Raw genomic sequence first — 18,615 nt, 5'->3', positions numbered from 1 at the left:
GCCGAGAAAAACGCTGTTTTCGGATTTAAAGATACGAATTCAGACATTTCTGAAGCTACATTACCATCCAAACATCGGTCAAGACAACAATGGCATGTTCCGAAGTGGACCATCTCGTTGTCCGCCCTAAAATAAACACCACTAGGCACTTCTTGGCCGTTTCACCTATTAATAGGCCCCACGAGATTAGTCATTAGTGTTCTCCCTCCAGAAAAGAAAAGAGGGAGAAAAGCCAGCATGCAGGAAAAGATCCACCTTCATCCTAATTTGATCTCTCACATCCCGCCATGGCTGAATCGAGATAGCAATGAAGCTGTCAAGAGTCACCCCTTTCACGCTCTTGGCAGCAAGCTATCAGGCTGCTTATGTGCAGTTTCAAGACTGTGCTGATACACTCACCAATAAGTCGCTCATTCCGGAGAGTTTTCGCGCGGCGGTTGAGCAGGGGAGGGATGGGTTTGAGTGGCGGTTTGATGTTATCGCTGGGCAGGCGGATCGGAATGCCTGCGAGATTGATGTCGGTGATGTTGTCCCGAGATTTACGGTCATTGACTATGGGAGGGACTCAAAGGAAGTCTCAGGAGAGATCGTCAACATGTCCTGCTACACTTCCGAATGGCTCGGCCCGAGAGCTCATTTCACTATCGCATCCTCATTCAAGCGCTCGGCTTTCCTCGACACTTTTCGAACGACCTTAGAGATTACTTCAAAAGACAATGAATCACTCTCCTGTGTTCGAGCAACCCTCACTCCCGCTGCCCCAGAATCCATCCGCCTTCTCAGTCTCTGGCTCCCAATCGCCACTTTCGCCTTGACCTGTATAGTCGCATGTTGGCCGGCCCAACAAACCACCAGCTCCTTAACCTCAAAGAACGGCCGTATCACACGCGCCATCAATCTCTTAGCTTATATCCAGTTTGTGTTTTTCTCAGGTGCTCACAGTCTTCGATACCCTGGCTTCTTCCAACCTCTTGTCGGCCTCTGTAGCTGGTCTACCTTGATGCTTCCGGCAGGTCCAGTAGAAGCCTCCTCACCTTATGCACGAGCCGGTGTGAACGACGGCATTTACGAACACAATGGAACAATCACGGGAGCTCCAGGCCTGGAACTGCTTACCCAGATGACTGGCTCACCAGTGAAACCTCAAAGTTGGATGAATACCTTTGTCCTATCACTCATTATCTTTTTCTTTCTCTACTTATCATCATACATCAGCTTCAGGTTGAACAGTCGCGACTCACCCTCAAATCTTACCTTGGCAACTATTGGATCGCAGCTTAGAGACCGCTACTGGGCTGTTGTCCGGCTTTTCCTCAGCTGTTTCATGCTACCGATCAGTGCATGGGCAACCTACCAATTTCTCGATGACCAGATCTTTGGATATCGAAACTCCGCCATGGCAATCCTAATCTTGATTGTGTTATTAGCAGGCTTCTGGTGGAGTTGGACAAGGGATTCCGAAATGGGATCGCTGGTCATCCAAAGCCCAGGCCGGCTGAACAAAGACCCAGAATCTGGGCGACAATACTACGCTTTGGTGCTGTTCTCTCTGATGTTTCTACGTGGAAGTGTCATTGGCGGGTTGCAGACATACACCTCTGTTCAGCTTGGTGTTCTGTTGGGATGCGAGCTTCTTCAACTGCTAGCAATGACGTTTTGGACAAGATTTGCATGCTTCATTTCACTTGCCGGCATTTTGTCTGTCTCGAGGCTGGCCTTGTTCGCACTTCACATTGGCTTTGTTCCCGGACTCGCCAGTCATTCAGGCAGGATGCTTGTCGCCTATATCATTCTTTGTGGACATGTTGTCGTCCTCACATGCATCTTTCTTCTGCCGACGGTTCTCGACATGGCGCATCTTATCATGTACGGCAGGGCCGTAACAATGTCGGACGCCGACAGAGGGACACCTGTCCGAGAAGTCTCAAGGCCCATTCAGCGCGCTCAAACAGATATTGAAGGGCTTCAGAAGTCGAAGTCAGCCAAGACTCGCGATCTAAACAGTCATACTCGAGCGTCACCCGACTTCAATCAGCTCCTGTTGGAGATGATCCTAAAGCGCGAAACAAACAATCTACTGATTGTTCTGACATCTCAGAAAGCACTAACAGAGTTTTTGGAAGACTTGAAAGGGAGAGATAATAGAGCCGAAAGTGAGAAGAATTCGAATGTTTTCAGCGACTCTTCCAGTACACTTATCAATCCAAGCAGCTCCAAGGAGGAAATTGCACCCGTTTCCGACATTTCTGGAGACCTAGTTTCTCACCTGTTCTCGAAAGAAAATTTAGCTATCCGCAGTGCCCCTCGACACCATAACCTCGACTATCCTATCAACCAATACTTCATCTCATCTTCTCATAACACGTATCTACGTGGCCGCCAAGTCGCCGCTCCCTCCAAGCTCAAAGGCTATATCTCAACGCTCTCACAAGGTTGTCGATCCGTGGAGGTGGATTGCTGGGATGGGCGAGACGGGCAGCCGATCGTGAAGCACGGATACAGTTTGACAACGTCTATCAGCTTTCGGTCTGTCATAGAGACCATCAACAATTATGCCTTCTTTGCTTCTGATTTGCCTTTGTGGCTATCACTAGAAGTGCACTGTAACCCAGCGCAGAGGGATATCATGGCACGTACCATGCTGGAGATATTCAGGTCAAGCCTGGTAGTTGAACCACTTGATGCATCGTCACAAGAACTACCATCTCCTAATCAGCTTCGGGGAAAGATTCTACTGAAGGTCAAGGTAGCTCAAGATCCAGAGCCACTTCAGGAGCCACTTGCACCTGAATACCTGAACCTGGACGAGCCTGGGGAGTATATCGAGAACCAGGACCATCAAGATCTGCCAGGCGACTTGCTACAGAGTCTTGCAGTATATGGAGCGAGTAGACGGCTACCTAAAAACGCAGAGTTTGACACGCATAGGAACTTCATCTACTCAGTCTCTGAACGAAACTTCAAGAAACACACCAAAGACAACTGTTCGCTGGACTTAGCAGGAACACAGCATCTGGTTCGCGTGTATCCAGATCCGAACAGGGTCGACTCATCCAACTTCGACCCCCTCCAGTGTTGGAGACACGGGGTTCAGATGGCCGCCCTGAACTGCCAGACCGATGACTTCTACATGAGCCTGAATCAGGCAATGTTTCACGGAAGCTCAGGATATGTGCTGAAAGCTTCCCCGCAAACAACCCAAATACAACTACAAGTTGATGTTCTAATGGCGCGGGGCTTGAAGGTATCGACAGGGAACGGCCCGGTCCATGTCAAGATGAAGCTATTGACACCCGATACAATGAGCCAGAAAGCACGGACAGCACCTGTGCTTTTGCAAGATTCAGACGTAGCTTTTGATGAGAACTTGGAGATGTCGGTGGAGACGAATTATCCTCATCTTACATTCCTGCACTGGTCAGTCAAGACCATGTCTAACGGACGTTCTATGTCGATAACTTCAGGTACTGCCAAGGTCGAGAATCTAAGGGAGGGATATCGAGTCCTTCCGATTGGCGAGGCGTCGAATAACAAGGGGCGTTTGTTATGTAAAATTAGTGTAAAGTCGACGTAAGCGGTTTTGACGATATTCATGATTTTGAGTTAGAACAATATTAGCGCACAGCTTCTCTATATGATATTGGACTGGCTCCATCTTCCCTTCCAGCAGAAGAAGTGTATTAACAGTACACACTTCCCAGATCATCTTAAGAGAATCAACATCACAGCCATTAATCTCAACAGTGGAAACCAGAAGGCTGCCGGGTCTGCCATGGTTACTCTAGCCGTTCGATAGATGTGAAGAGGTGCCACGTAAGCCGGAGGTAAGCTCAGCTCAGGCATTGATGAATAGATCTCGAGTGTACCAGGAATTGTCTCTCTGTATGACCATGGACAACCCTGTAGGGCAGACACTTGACCTCTGGCATTGTCATACCATGCACAACGTTCAGGCTGTATCACATACGCGTGGTGCATACAGACATTCCATTCTAAGCCTCTAGCATTGCCTGATATCTTGTTTTAGCTTGCTTGGCTACTTCACCGTCCACGACTAGAAAAATTGGCCGTTTGTGGCTTGCTTTAGAGCAGCTGAGTTCCCCCGGAGGCTAGGCTCGGCCCACTAATTAGTATTCCTTTTACGGTCCGCAACTGAAACATTGGCGATACCCCGCTCACAGCCCAGTCTAGACTTGGGATTTAGACTCAGTTTAGTTGAACGCTCCGTTGAACTATTGATGCAAGATATCAATACTAATCTCAATAGGTCAATTAACGCCGCCAGTATGACTGCCAAGGCTATCGGTTATGTGATTACGACCTTCTAATTCGTCAAAGAGTGTGACAGCAAAGTGATCACATTCATACAAACTTAATAGTTACTCACCGCCCCCGAAGGTGCGTCATCAATTCAATAGCCTATCTCAAAACGAAACCACGAAGTGAAAACCTCTGTATTATCTCCCAGCATTTCAGCCAGCCTCAATATGGTCATGCTTCACAATCTGGGACATACGGATACGCTATCACATATCCCGGGACATCTTCTCCGTCAAGTGGCAACTGAAGCATGACCTGACACAAGTTTCACATTGTTGAGTTAGACTTCTGGGTTCATTTGAAAGATCGAACGAGTCCTCTTACACATCTTACTAAGCAATATAACTGCACCCGTGAAAGTTGAGATGTTCCATGCTACTATTCACCCCCATTAAATTTGGTTACGACCAAGGTGAGAGAAATAAGCTCTTATTCGTCATAAAATTATGTATAGAAGTTTGTCACTGCTCAAACCTGCCTTGCGCTTGCAGGTGTTCTAGCTTTGTTCCCTCAGCCAGCCACAGTAATAAGCAGTCTAGTCGGATATGGGCATAGTGCTTGTTTCCACCGATGCGAGGATGCTCTAGCCTTAGCATCAGGGCCTTTGACGTTGTCACTATTTACAGTCGCATATGGTTGCTTGGTATTTTGCCGAGACGGCGGCGGGCTGTGGTCACATCGCATAAGCGAGGATGGTGCTCGACTATTGGCCATCGCTGGAGCACGATTTATCACATTCCAATGCCTGTGCTGACCAACTCTCACATAGCCACAAGGAACATGTTGGATGAACCAACCGAAGCGCAGGAAAGCGGGGGTGGCGCTTAGCTGAAAACTGTACCAAGAAAGTCCCTGAGCACAATCGAGGGCCTCCAAATTTGCTGGAAAACCGAAGGCAATCACCAGGGTTCAAGGCTCAGCTAGCATTGGCAGACGCCTCCTGTGCTCTAGACTCTCACCTAATGCCAGAAACAGCCCACTACATAACTTAAGTGGGTTCACAGATAGGCTATAGACGCGGAAAAGATCCAAGAGGATTGGTTGTATGTGCTTTGCGAGGAATGGCGAGAAGCCGAGGCGAGTTTTCACAAGACTCTAGATGCCAAGCAGTTCTATACGAGTACCTGAACCTCGACTTGTCCAAAGCACCTGGCATGGTCGAGAGACGTCTATAAAGGGCCTCTTCTGTCTCTTGCTGGGAGTAACGACTTTCCAAACCACAACAAGAAATCACCAGCAAGCCCAAGAACCTCTACCCACAAACCATCGCCGCCATGAGCAGCTCTACCATGGATCAGTTGGAGAAAGCCCACAAGGCGGGTGTTGTACTCGGTCTTGCTGGTTTCGGCACAGGACAGCGCCTTGATATCGACGTCATGCTGACAGAGCAGCCCGATACCTTCAATCTTTACCTTATCGCCTTGATGGAACTCCAAGGAATGAAGAACTTGCCTTGGCCGACCCCTGAAGGCTATTCCTTCCAAGATGGGACCCAGGTGGACTTGAAAATGTCCTGGTTCCAACTTACCGGTAAGTATCGCCTCGTCCAGAGCACGGCCAGTACGTCTGACCAGTTTCAGGCATTCATGGACAACCCGTGACTAAATGGGATGGTGAGGGGCCGCGGGGATACTATTGTACCCATAGTAAGCCGCATTTCGGAACCTGGCACCGTCCGTATTTGGCAATGATGGAGGTAAGGCATGATACAGGCAAGCTCCGGCTTGAACTAATCTTCGCCAATAGCAAACCCTCTTTCGCCAAGTAGCCAATGTCGCCAAGCGATTCTCTGAGTCGGACATACCTGACGAACAGAAGAAGAAATATCTTGCTGCTGCTCAGAAGTTCCGTCTTCCGTACTGGGACTACTTTCGTCCCCGAGCGTACACCAAGACTACCTTCCCGGGAGTCACAAACCCCGAAGATGGCACAACAAACGCTCCCTATGACTGGGGTGCTCCGCAAATATTCACAATGCCCGAGGTCATGGTCAAGCGTCTTCCAGATAATGAACTTATTTCTTTGCCAAACCCCTTTTTCCAGTTCCAGTTCAGCCCTGAACAACTCAACAAGATTTCAGTTGATAATGCCCCGGGGACAACACTTGAGCCACATTTCGTGAGTAGTGCTTCATCCTTGAAAGAATTGATTGTTACTCATACATCGTTCACAGAAGAGCATCCTTAAGACAATCCGGTACGGGGGATCCAGTGCTGAAGCCATGGAGAAGATGAATGAGCAGTTGAACCTAAAACGCGAAGATCGGATTCGCATGTGCCTCGCTTTAATGGAAGACGAGGTTTACAGAAACTTTGGAGCGTTTGCAACCAACGCGGTCTTTCCGAAGCCCAATGAGAAACCCAAAGCAACGCTTGAAAGACCTTCCGGCTCTATCGAAAGTTTTCACGGTGCATATCACGTCACGATCGGTGGTGACGGACACATGGGCTCCATCGCCTCGGCTGCCTTTGATCCGATTTTCTGGATGCATCATTGGTGAGTTTGGCTGGAAAGATGCAATGGACTGACTGGCTGACAATAGTGCACAGCCAAATTGACAGACTGTTCGCCATCTGGCAGGCTGCCAACGGCGATGAGCACTGGTTCAATGAGCTTCCAAAGGATGAACAGGGATTCGCCACGATCGACCTGACGCCGTTCCGCAAATCAGTTTCGGAGACCAACAAGAAGACGTACTGGACCTCCAACCTGTCTAGGAGAACCACGGACTTCGGCTACACGTACCCGGATTTGGCCAATGGACAGACAGGGGACACGGTTCGTAAGGAATTCAGGGAAAAGTATGAATGGGCTCGACGAACCACCGCTAAGCCCTTTCTTGGCACACCCCCGGATAATATGCGGCCTATACAAGTCGGAGGCGCCCCAGTCTTCGATTACAAGCACAGCACCTCGTCTGGAGATCTTTTCAAGCATCCTGGCGAACCCGTGGATGAGATTCAACAGCATATTGCCATGGCCGCAATGTCATCTAACCCGCAGTATGCAGACGACTGGTACATCGATATCGTGGTCGAGAGGTAAGACTACACATTCACTGTATTCTTACATTGGCTGATTCAACTTTGCAGAATGCTCGCTGATGGGACCTTCACCATCTACTACATCATCGGCGACGTCCAAGGGCAGACCGGTCAAGAGTGGTCGACTCTCCCTGGCTTTGCGGGCGTGTCCCATATCTTAGCCGCGCCCGCCAATGTATGCGATAATTGCGCCAGTCAAGAAGAGCAACGACAGCTTGTGACCAGCACGACTCCGATTACTTCGCTGCTCCTCGACTATGTCCAGATTGGAAAGTTGAGCAACATGGATGAGGACAACGTCAAGGAGTTCCTTATTAAGAATTTGAAGTGGCGAGTTCAGACTGTAAGTACAAATTACTCTGGCGTTGAGTCGAGACTTCAAGTGACTGACTCCATTTTCCCATGAATAGATAGCTGGTGAGGTCCTCAATCCCAGGGATATGGACAGGGACCACACTTTCAACCTCAGCATTAGTCGCAAGCGGACTCCAGTGCCACGCAGCGCAGGTGATGTAAAGTATGACACTTACCCCGAGGTCATCGAGGCTATTATCAGAAACTCCTCCTAGCTATGCCATCTCTTCTAGATAGTGCGGATTACCGTCTTCACGCTACTAACCCTCTGTCTTCGTTCCCGTATATTGATAATGGAAGTTTTCGACATAATTAACATTACACTTACTGCGATGTGTTTGATCATTCTTTGTAAAACATTTTGCTGCATCTACGTGACTGTTGGCCGGGAGCTTCAGTGGGGAGAACGGCCAGTAACGTGGGAACACCAGGAGGATGGCGAGTTTTCGAAGCACGCGTTAAGAGATTACTTTGGCTCTATATGATCAGATTCGACGGAGTAAGTCAAGTTAGCTCATGAAAGTCGACTCAAGTATGGACCAAGTGATTCTGTCATAGAAACCTAGTTCCTGCCGCTTAGTCGGATATCATGTAGTCGAATGGGTTGACCCCCCAGTACATGCGCAATTCATTATTAAGACGAATAAGCCGTGCCACACCCGCTCTGTCATATCGAATATTCTCTGTTAACTCCCCGTCAAGATGATCGAAAACTATGATCCCACAGAGTTCAAAGTACTGGAAAAGGCGGATCCGCTCCAAGATCGACATTAGTTCCGGTAGTGTTGCACGAACAGCTACACAGTCGGTTATCGTGATGTAGATATCTGATCCTCTCCAAATGATGGGAAAGAGAGAGCTGCCATAGTGCTCTCGGATGAGGGAGAATACGCGATCTCGGCGAGCAAGACGTCGCTGCGACGAGTTTATAGGCCGCCTTCCATGGAACCAGAAGATGATTACAAGGTCGTTGTCGTAAACGTGGTGGCCCATACGGTTCATTTTGTATGTTATATATTCAGGCGTAGTTGAGTTGGAGTATTGTTTTTGCAGAGACTGGGCGGAAGACCTGAGATGAGCATGGCCTTTTATATACCCAGGCGCGTGCGACTCTGAAAAGCCGATTCATTTCTAGATTGGCTCGTGATAAAGGATTCGAGAACGTGGAAATTCATTAATCACATCATATACTGTTCACAGCCCGTGGACTCTACGCTCATCACATTATTCTGGGGGTCACTGACTGTAGAAAGAATGGGCATTTCACGTCACACTCAAGAAACTGATTGTCCAAACAACCAGCCAGTTCGGTCACTTATAAAAATATATCAAAAAGGCGAAGGAGTCTTGTGGGAGCAGTCCCCATCACTGACATTGCTGTGCCGCCTGTGTTACAGTCCAAAGAACCAGGTGATCTGAGTAGGCATTCTCTGTCATGCTATCTACAATACGTTCGTCGCATTCGTGTCTTTCTCTTCAATGGTGACCCTTCCAAAGGAAAGTCCTCGCCTTATATCTGTGGAATAGCCCAAGAGTAGGGCTTCTGTAATTCGACACTTTGTTCAAGCGCCCCTGAGTCTCCACGGGAGTGACCTGCTAAGAAGGACTTTTTGCTGGTGGCGAAGGTATGGGGAGATAGTCGCATTTACCGTGGTCCATTCTTCTGACGGCGAAAACCGCATGCGCCTCCCATTCATCGAAAACCTTCATCTTGTTGAGCACTTTCCACAACTTCCCCACGGCCTTGTCTGCGGTGCTGAACTCGATATCCAGGACGTATGTGAGCAGCCCTTTGGTGACATTGACCTCTTGACGGCCTTGAGAGCCATATCTGTATACAAGGGGTTCATCTTTTGGTTCTCGTCGTGGCCTCACTCCAGCTTTCGGTTTGAATTGTGCAATCATCTGGCGGTACTTTGGTTGACCCATGTTGAGGGAGAATTATGATGATATGGAATGATAAAGGAAGCAATTAGGTTTCAGGACAGTGTAGTTATTGATATGATGGGATGTGCGTGTGTCCCTTTCTGATCCCATTGTGCGCTTTGGAGGAAAGCATCCGATCATGGCGCGTTCATTTCGGTAGATGGACCCAGTGCTCTTTCCATGATAGCTCATTCACGCCGAGATCAGCGATTTGGGTAAGGACAAGTGTGTTACGGCATCCGCAAGACCTTTGGGTCGAAACCACCCATTTACTCGACGAGCGGCCATGCACATGCCATTCACTATCACAGGAGGGATGAATCGCAAGTAAAAGGAATTCTGAGGTTGAAATACAAGGAGCATTTTCCTATTCATAATCGATAAGCTCCTAACCCGTTGTTTCGCCTTTGGCTCTTTGGGTAACACTTCTTCCATTTCCGTCGTCACCTCCGTGTCCCAAAACCTTCATCCTTCCCGTACACCGATTATGCAGAGGTGCAACTTTGCTGTGCCTACTGGTTTGGATAGGGGTCCCCCAAGAGGTACGAGCAGTGGTTGTCCACATGTACAACAATGATTCTGTCCTCCTCCCAAGTCTTGAAGACATCAGTCTCCTTGAGCTTGGACCAGAGCTCTTCCTTCATGATCTCGGCCGTGTCGCAGTTCTTCTTGACGATGATGGCGAGGCTCTTCGATTCGACTTCGTGAAGGCACTGAACTTGTTCCATACCGTAGTGCTCTTGCAGCTCCTCAAGGAGGATCTTCTTGGGCTCGTTCTTGCCCTTCTTCAGCTTGAAGTGGACGGTCATTGACTTGGTAGCGTCGGAGTCTTTGGTAGAGTCGGACATTTTGGCAGCGTCAGACATTTTGGTAGGTGAGATTGTTTGTGGTAGTTTTTGGGTGATGAAGTTGACGATGCGTGTGAGCGTGAGCGTGTGCGTGTTCGATTGTTGTTGAGTTGAGGTGAGAGACGTCTGGCCACCGGTGACCTTGTGTGAATGTGAACTAGACAAGATGAGGGTGGTTTGTGATGATTAAGGGAAGAAAATGCCCTGGTGTCAGTGATTCAGTGATCAAGGAGCGACCGTGATACGTTAGATGCAAGAACTGCCGGTGGTTATACCCAGATCGACCGTGATTCGCAACCTAGGCAGGTCCCCTCCATTCACAACATCCCGAGGCAGCGATACAATGCTCCAGGACCGTATTGGAGGAAACAAAGGACCACTGCTGCTTTCCCTGACTGATCAATACCCAAATAATATTGCTCCAATAGACTACGATCTGTCACTGGAGGGATCGCGTTCGATGTTATGCATTTGTTCCGCCCCGATAGTAATTTCTATTCTTTATCACACTTCTGCATACACTTTCTCAAACTCTTATTCTTTTGTCATTGCCAAGGCTTGCTCTCGTATGTCGTTCCCTGTCAGTCATCACGCAAAATTGACCGTGGACTGGGCCACCTTCTCAACGTGGGTACTGTCCTCGTCATTCACCTCCATCATCTTACCGTTTTCCTCAGGCCCATCCAACTTGACGTCCTCTCCAAACGCTTCCTGAATTCTTTCAAGTGTGTAACCTTTCGTCTCCGGGTAAAGACACCAGAAGACAGCAATCTCGACCAACAGCCAACCAACATAAACAAGATAATATTTCCAACCGAGAGAATCCATACCAACAGGGTTGACAAATTGATTGAAGAACGAAGCTGCTTTGGTAGAGAAAACTAGAATACTCAGTCCCATGGCTCGAAGCCTGAAGGGCAGAATCTCGGTGGGATACAAGAACAAGAGCGGGTTGAGGCAGATATTGAATGAAGTGTAGTAGATAAAGATGAACGCTAGGGCGGACTTGCTTGCTGCCTTGGAGCCGGTCTCGTTGTATATCGCAATACTCGCAGTGAGTGCTGAGAATGTGAGAAACATTGCAATGCCACCTCCAACAAACATAGAACGACGGCCGACTTTGGTGGATAAGACAGCGGCGAAAAGAGCCGTTGCATAATTGACAGTACTTATGGTTCCGTTCAGCATAGTCTGTTCGTGCTGGGTTGCAATGCCGATACTTGACAAGATCTTGGTGAGGTAGTATGATACGAGGCCGTTGCCAGACCATTGGTCAAAGACTGCGAGTGTGATGAGGATAGCGAGTCGCTTCCGGTTTGCGGGTGTATCAAGGAAAAGCCCGAGGCCCTTTCCTTCGATCTCACGCTCGGCTTTTAGAGTTTCGTTCATCTCCCAGAACTCAGCTTGTATAAGAGGACTATCCCAGTCACCATCGCCATGATTCTTCACCAACACCCTGTACGCCTCATCCCCTCGATCCTTAAATGCCAACCACCGAGGAGATTCATCCAGAAAAAATACGAAACACACTTGGATACAGGCTGGCCCAGCTTGAAGAAGAGTTGGAAGACGCCAAGCCCAAGCGCTATGAATGCGATAACTCCCAAACGCTACCCATCCGGCCAGAAGAGCACCAAGATAGAAGCTCGTATTGTATAGCGAGCCAAAGAGAACTCGATGTCGAGGATGGGCGAGCTCAGAGATAAGAACTGGGGCAGCAGCGAGAGCGAGTGTGATACCGAAGCCAACGATGATACGTCCTCCGATAAAAGTTTCGATGTTTGTGCTGGCACACTGGACAATGACTCCAATCATCATTATGAAGCTCCCAATGATGATAGACAGTCGACGACCGAATCGATCCGAGATATAAGCCGAAAAGGGAGTCGAGATGATGGCACCGAGCGGATAAGAAGCGCTGGTGATACCGAGAAGAGCGCCCTTGGGGGAACCGAATTGGTCTTTCCATGCGGTTACACCTTGAAGGGATGTAAGGACACTTCCATCATAACCGTTGGTTGCACACACGACGAGGCAGGCTGGAGCGAGGATTGCGTAGAGATGGATGAGTGATGGGGTGAGGGCGAAGACAGAACTCTTGTCCTGGGCGAGGATCTCGGCCACAGTATGGACTGGGCGAGTGGAAGGAATATTGGTAGTCATGGTGACTCGAGCGGTAGCCTTGTGGGAGAAGAGACTCTGCCAGCCGATGTCGATCAATGGTCCCAGAATATCGGCAATATTGGCAAGATACAGCAGGCTTTATACTTCAAATCGCCTCTCCATTGGATGTTGCTTAGAAAAGCTCTAGTTGGATCGCAGAGCAAGCCACCAATTCCATGAGCTGACATTTACATGTCCCAAAGAGTCTGGTCCCAGGTCTAGGTGATCTCGTGCTCATCCCCGGATTGACCAGGGAAGACCGTTCCCCGGAAAACTTAGTCGATGTGACCCCCAGATTCTGAAAATAGCCTAGTCTATGAGGCAAATCAGACCAGCGCGCGGAGAGACGGACCTCCTCCGCTCGGGGTGTTGAAAAATGGGGCCAGTTATTCTCACGGAGTTGGAGTCCTTGTGTCCCCGCCTTGGCTTCGACCTAGCTTGATCACAAAATTATTATGATTACTTCCAAGAGGTGAATGCTATGTTCTCAGCGGCACTCAACTATGCCATGCTAGATTGTCCGGCGAAAACACCGTCACCGGTCTCAAGGCCGGTTGCTCTGCTCAAACCCGATGCTAAGGAGACTAGAGCTTTGACTCCATGCAAGGGTACTTTTCTAGTATCATAATAGAGATTGCCTGTCTCTCAATGGACAGGATAATTGTAGGCTGCAAAGACATTTCGTATTAACTAAATCTACCTTGGAAAGAACATAATAATACAGTAGGGCATTACATAGACATCGGATGAGTCCTGTTCGATGACAGGCAGGAAATGGCGATTTTCCAATCCGTCTTAATTCATGGATCATTCCATTCCCTTCGCGAACGGACTGTGAGCTCTAATTCTTTGCCCACAGAAGTAAAGCAGCCATGGAATAGCGGTCAATAACAGCCCAAGGCCACCAAGTAGACCACCAGTCCCTTGCAGTGTCAAATTGCTTATCATTCTAGCCGTGACGAGTGGGAACACTCCGCCCAAGATATTTCGACACAGACTCTGAGCTGCCAAAGCCGAAGAGGCATACCCATGATATGTATCAGCGAGATAATTAAACACGGCGAGATAGATGCTGAAGATCCCCATTGAACACGATCCAAGGGCTACGCAAGGAGATATCCACGAAATATCTGGCCTAGCTGTCATGAAGAACCAGAAGAGGCCGATTGGCAAGAGAACGGACTGTATGCAAGGCGAGAGCAAACGTTGTTCTGGCGTAGACAGAGGCTCTTTGTGAGGCAGCACTCGTTTTATGATAGTTTCCTGTAGTAATGAGATTCCGATGCCAACAATCGAGCCAACAATAGTAGCAGTATAGACTGCACCAACTGCAGCGTTGTCGAAGCCATATACGCTGCGAAACACCAGTCCAATACTGCTGAATTGCATGTACATGATTGCCCAAGCAAAGGAGACCCACAACGACATACAGAACACAATAGGCTCTTTCCAAAGAAGACGCAGTGGGAAAGCAAAGCTTCGCCAGATAATACTGACCTCAATGTCGAGACGTTCTTCCATCGCAGACCCAAAATTGATTAGTTTTCCTGCTGATGTTTTGATGGGGACCGCATTCAGGACGAAGCACTTTCGGCGTAATAGGACGTTGCTCCTAGTCTCTTCAAAAAGAAAGAATAATGTTGTTGTCGTTATCCCAATGGCGATGGCTTGGATAAAGAAGATCCACCGCCAGCCGAGAAGGTCCACGACGGTTCCGCTGATGAGTGGTCCGAGACTAGCACCGACCATGATTGTCATGGAGTACAAAGCCATTGGCGTATTGCGGTCCTCTTTGCGATAGAGGTCACTCACAACACCGCCGGTGAGGGTAGCAAACACTGCAGCCCTGTTTCCCGTGATCAGACGAGAGACCATCATGCCGGCGTAGCTTTCCGTCACAGCGCATCCTAGAGTCCCGAGGAAGAAGACGATGCCTGAGCTAACAAAGGTCCAGTATCGACCATGCGTTTCGCTGATTGGGGCGAGAATCATGGGGGTGAAGGCAAACCCGACAACGAATAGAGATATTCCCAAATTGAAAAGGAAGTCACTGATGTCCCATTTCGCACGAAGAGGCTCTGAAGCCAGTGCGTAGGCTCCAGCTGCGTATGCCGCGAGGGTCGATGCCATGAAAGGTCCCAATAGAGTGATGGTCTTCTTCCAACCTGACCAACTAAATGGTGACAGGAATCTGTCTGCTTCATCTCGTCTGGTTGCGAGGTCAACTCCGACAGAGTGAAGATGTTCAGAGAGTGAGAATGAGGGTTCGAGGGCGTCAAGGCCGAGGGGTACTCGAATCTCGCTTAGAGTCTCAGTCGAAGAGGAGTTCTGAGAAAGAGTTTCGGGAGAAAGTCCTAGGACCTTCTCCTCAACCTGGAGGCGCTCTTGAATCTGAGAATGCTTGTGAGTCATGATTGTTAACGCCAAAGCTGATTCTCCTGAAAATGTCTGTCTTCGTCATGTCGTTCATACTGCTACTGAAAATTTATATTAGCCAGGAATAAAGTTTACGTCGGTCCTAACCGGGCAATTAATGAGGCTACTAGACTCTGTCGTTGGCTCGTTGAAGCGGCTCCGGCAGTTTGGGACGTACGTATCATCGGGTAGATAGGAAATTGGAACGAGATCCGAGCGTGCTGATCACAGTGTTAAGGTTGGCGGGGATAGACGGACCAACTCCGCCAGGGCCAAGATGATGCTGTCTCACACAACCAAAAGAGTGGATGAGCAGGTCATTCGTAGCATGACTTTCAGATGTGCTTATCGTTTATTAATTCTTTTTCTTGTATAAAGTAAGGAATTATACCTCGGAATTACACTTCGCTTACTCAAAGTCGAGTGATTCGAGTATCATCACTACTTTTTTTCATCTCTCTTATACGAACAATCCTCCCGCGATGACCCTTGTAAAGTCCCAACCTCCCCTTAATAACAGGCATGTCGAAAATGAGGCTAAAGCTTGGGCGCAAAACAAGCTTTCGCAAATGACTCTTGAAGAAAAAGTCCTTTTGCTCACGGGTGAAGACTTGTGGAGGACCAACGCAGTTCCTCGGCTTGGTGTTTCCAGAATCAAGACCTCGGATGGACCTGTAGGTGTCCGTGGGGGCATTTTCACAGACGGAGTCAGCGCTGCTTCAGCGCCTACCGGGTAATATCTCCTCTGTCCATGCGGCGTTGCCGAAGCTAACAGGGGTTCTAACTATCGCAGGGTTTCCCTAGCCGCGACTTGGGATTTATCTGATATTAGAGATGTTTGCAGCGTTTTGATCCACGAGGCCAAGAGCAAGGAAGTCGATGTTCTGCTCGGACCAACGGGTAATAACCAAGCCTCCGCCCGCTCAATGTTTATCACCCGATTCTTACTTTTTACAGTTTGCATTCCCAGAACACCACTCGGCGGCCGCAACTTCGAAGCCTACAGCGAAGATCCCTACCTCACAGGCAAAATCGCCGGCGAGTTCATTAATCGTCTCCAAGATGCCGGCATTGGCGCTTGTATCAAACATCTTGCCGCGAATGACCAAGAAACGCGACGCTTCTTTATAGATGAGAAGATTCCGGACCGAGCTCTGCGAGAAATCGCCCTACAGCCGTTTCAGATCGCCATTCGTGATAGTAATCCTTGGACGGTTATGACGGCTTACAACAAAATCAACGGGACATTCTGCTCCGCTCATGAATTCCTGATTCAGGATGTTCTTCGTAAGGAATGGGGATGGGATGGTCTTGTGATGAGTGACTGGTTTGGCACGAATAGTGTTGTTCCATCTGTCAGGGCAGGGTATGGAACTACGGTCTCATCTCATGGTGTCTTATCGATAACTGACAAAGAGCAGGCTTGATCTTGAGATGCCGGGCCCTGTGCGGCGTAGAGGCAAACATCTTATCGATGCCTACCAGAAAGGCCTTGTCGATCTATCCTTCATCGATGCCTCGGCTTCAAGAGTGCTCGAGCTTGTGCATAAAGTTGGAAAGAGCAGTGTTCCTGATTGGGAGGAAAGCAACGAAAAGGCAGATGGTCTTCCTGAACACCGGGCGATTTTTCGTCGAGCTGGCGCCGAAGGTATGTTGAAGCTTCAGATTGGGTAGCAACATTCTAATTTGAGCTTCTAGGCATTGTTCTGCTCAAGAACTCTGCCAAACTTCTTCCTCTGTCTAATTTGGGCGAGAAAAGAATCGCGATCCTTGGCCCCAATGCCCTTCGGTCCGTAGCTACAGGTGGAGGTAGCTCCAACCTTGCGCCTCACTATCGCACAACGCCGTACGAATCGATCAAATCCGAAATAACCGCCAAGTTTCCTACAGCCAAAGTTCAAACCCATGCAGGTATCCTTACTCATCGATACATCCCGCTTGTCGACCCAGCCGTCATGACAAACCCAGAGACTGGAAAGCCTGGCTTTCAACTATCCCTGTTTCGAAACATGAACCACAGTGGTCAACCTTTCATGGTTGAGCATAGACCTAGCTCCAACTTGGTCTGCTACGATGGACTGCCTCCAGAGTTGACGACTGGCGAGAGATATTCATACAGGGGACGGACTATCCTCAAACCAAAGACTACTGGTCTCCATGAGTTCTCAGTTTCTTCATGTGGTCCAGGAAGGCTCATGCTTGATGGACAAGTCATCATCACTATCGAACGACACTGGTGGTCTCCCAAGTCTTCTCTGTTCATGAGCTACGGTTCGCCCGAGGAGAGAGTCAAGATATACATGGAAGCTGGTCGAGAGTATGAACTGCTTCTTGAGTCCATAAGTAGAGAGCCTAAGCCATACAACTTTGATTACATGGCGGAGCTTGAACGCGAGGAGGTCCAAGATGGTGGCCGTATTGGCTTCATGGAGAACCCCGGCGATCTAGACAAGTTCTTTCAGGACGGTGTTGATATCGCTCGTGATAGCGATATTGCCATTGTTGTGGTGGGTAAAGATCATGAGTGGGAGACAGAGACCAGCGATATGGTTTCAATGGACTTGCCCGGGCGATCGAACGAGTTCGTCAGCGCTGTAGCTTCAGTGAACCCCAACACCATCGTGGTCAACCAGACAGGCAGCCCTATCACCATGCCCTGGGAAGACGAGGTCTCTGCCATCGTCCAGGCTTGGTATCAAGGACAGGAGCAGGGCAACTGTCTCGCAGACGTGCTTTTGGGTACAGTGAACCCCAGTGGAAAGCTACCCATTACCTTTCCCAAGCGCATCGAAGATACTCCACCTTACGATAATTATCCTGGTGAGAATGATGTGGTTTATTACGGGGAGGGCATCTACGCAGGCTATCGCTTCTACGATCATCGCAAGATCGAACCTCTTTTCCCCTTTGGTGCCGGGTTGTCGTACACCACGTTTGAGTACGGTAACATGCGTATCAGCAGCCACGAGTATCATGAAGAAGTGGGTATCGAAGTTGAAGTGGATGTCACCAACACGGGATCGCGGGATGGAAAGGAGATCGTCCAGTTCTATGTTGGGCAAATTAACCCGAGGCTCCATCGACCAGTGAGGGAGCTGAAGGGCTGGGACAAAGTCTTTGTCCGTGTCGGTCAGACTGTCACTGCGCGTATGAAGATTGACAAGGTCAGTCTGTCATATTGGGATGATGGCGTCAATAAGTGGGTGGTGGAGAAAGATTCCGAGTATCGCGTGACAGCGGCCAAGGACTCGAGGGACGAGGGGTTGACAGTTTACTTTCGGTCGCCGAAGGAGCATCAGTGGATCAATTAGAAGACCGCACTGTGTCTCAAACAAGTATAAAATCCAAATGTCCAGCAAGTTTATTCTAGCAAGCCAGAAGTTTTAATATCTCGCTATCTCGAAAAGCTGTCGGCGACATATCTTCTATCAAGCCCGAAGCAGCTGTACGCGCCACTTCCGCAATTTTCCAATTTTGTGGCAATAGATAGTGATAGGAGCTATGGAGGACAAAGGAAAGTTGAAGCTCGCAAGCAAACAAACTAG

General features: G+C 48.9%; 8 protein-coding genes; 3 read left to right on the top strand and 5 right to left on the bottom strand.

The window, feature by feature from the left end:
* Window positions 1-307: 307 nt before the first annotated feature.
* On the top strand, window positions 308-3,574 carry FFUJ_11870 (uncharacterized protein; the record flags this gene model as incomplete). Its single annotated transcript, XM_023570816.1, has 1 exon — window positions 308-3,574. One exon carries the CDS (start codon window positions 308-310, stop codon window positions 3,572-3,574), a length of 3,267 nt encoding a protein of 1,088 aa, XP_023437874.1.
* A 2,020-nt stretch (window positions 3,575-5,594) lies between these two features.
* Window positions 5,595-7,933, top strand: FFUJ_11869 (related to tyrosinase precursor (monophenol monooxygenase); the record flags this gene model as incomplete). XM_023570815.1 has 7 exons in its annotated part: window positions 5,595-5,850; window positions 5,901-6,016; window positions 6,067-6,438; window positions 6,494-6,816; window positions 6,870-7,361; window positions 7,413-7,707; window positions 7,775-7,933. 7 exons carry the CDS (start codon window positions 5,595-5,597, stop codon window positions 7,931-7,933), a joined length of 2,013 nt encoding a protein of 670 aa, XP_023437873.1.
* Window positions 7,934-8,294: 361 nt separating this feature from the next.
* Window positions 8,295-8,720, bottom strand: FFUJ_11868 (uncharacterized protein; the record flags this gene model as incomplete). Its single annotated transcript, XM_023570814.1, has 1 exon — window positions 8,295-8,720. One exon carries the CDS (start codon window positions 8,718-8,720, stop codon window positions 8,295-8,297), a length of 426 nt encoding a protein of 141 aa, XP_023437872.1.
* A 594-nt stretch (window positions 8,721-9,314) lies between these two features.
* FFUJ_11867 (uncharacterized protein) lies at window positions 9,315-9,647 on the bottom strand (the record flags this gene model as incomplete). Its single annotated transcript, XM_023570813.1, has 1 exon — window positions 9,315-9,647. One exon carries the CDS (start codon window positions 9,645-9,647, stop codon window positions 9,315-9,317), a length of 333 nt encoding a protein of 110 aa, XP_023437871.1.
* Window positions 9,648-10,156: 509 nt separating this feature from the next.
* Window positions 10,157-10,510, bottom strand: FFUJ_11866 (uncharacterized protein; the record flags this gene model as incomplete). Its single annotated transcript, XM_023570812.1, has 1 exon — window positions 10,157-10,510. One exon carries the CDS (start codon window positions 10,508-10,510, stop codon window positions 10,157-10,159), a length of 354 nt encoding a protein of 117 aa, XP_023437870.1.
* Window positions 10,511-11,080: 570 nt separating this feature from the next.
* On the bottom strand, window positions 11,081-12,655 carry FFUJ_11865 (related to hexose transporter protein; the record flags this gene model as incomplete). Its single annotated transcript, XM_023570811.1, has 1 exon — window positions 11,081-12,655. One exon carries the CDS (start codon window positions 12,653-12,655, stop codon window positions 11,081-11,083), a length of 1,575 nt encoding a protein of 524 aa, XP_023437869.1.
* An 807-nt stretch (window positions 12,656-13,462) lies between these two features.
* Window positions 13,463-15,067, bottom strand: FFUJ_11864 (related to fluconazole resistance protein (FLU1); the record flags this gene model as incomplete). The annotated part of the gene is made up of 1 exon (XM_023570810.1): window positions 13,463-15,067. One exon carries the CDS (start codon window positions 15,065-15,067, stop codon window positions 13,463-13,465), a length of 1,605 nt encoding a protein of 534 aa, XP_023437868.1.
* Window positions 15,068-15,552: 485 nt separating this feature from the next.
* FFUJ_11863 (related to beta-glucosidase) lies at window positions 15,553-18,381 on the top strand (the record flags this gene model as incomplete). XM_023570809.1 has 4 exons in its annotated part: window positions 15,553-15,803; window positions 15,864-16,436; window positions 16,492-16,718; window positions 16,769-18,381. 4 exons carry the CDS (start codon window positions 15,553-15,555, stop codon window positions 18,379-18,381), a joined length of 2,664 nt encoding a protein of 887 aa, XP_023437867.1.
* Between the last annotated feature and the right edge of the window lie 234 nt (window positions 18,382-18,615).

Source organism: Fusarium fujikuroi, chromosome FFUJ_chr11, assembly GCF_900079805.1.
Source record: "Fusarium fujikuroi IMI 58289 draft genome, chromosome FFUJ_chr11".
NCBI lineage: Eukaryota > Fungi > Ascomycota > Sordariomycetes > Hypocreales > Nectriaceae > Fusarium > Fusarium fujikuroi.
This window is presented reverse-complemented; position numbering and strand designations above follow the sequence as displayed.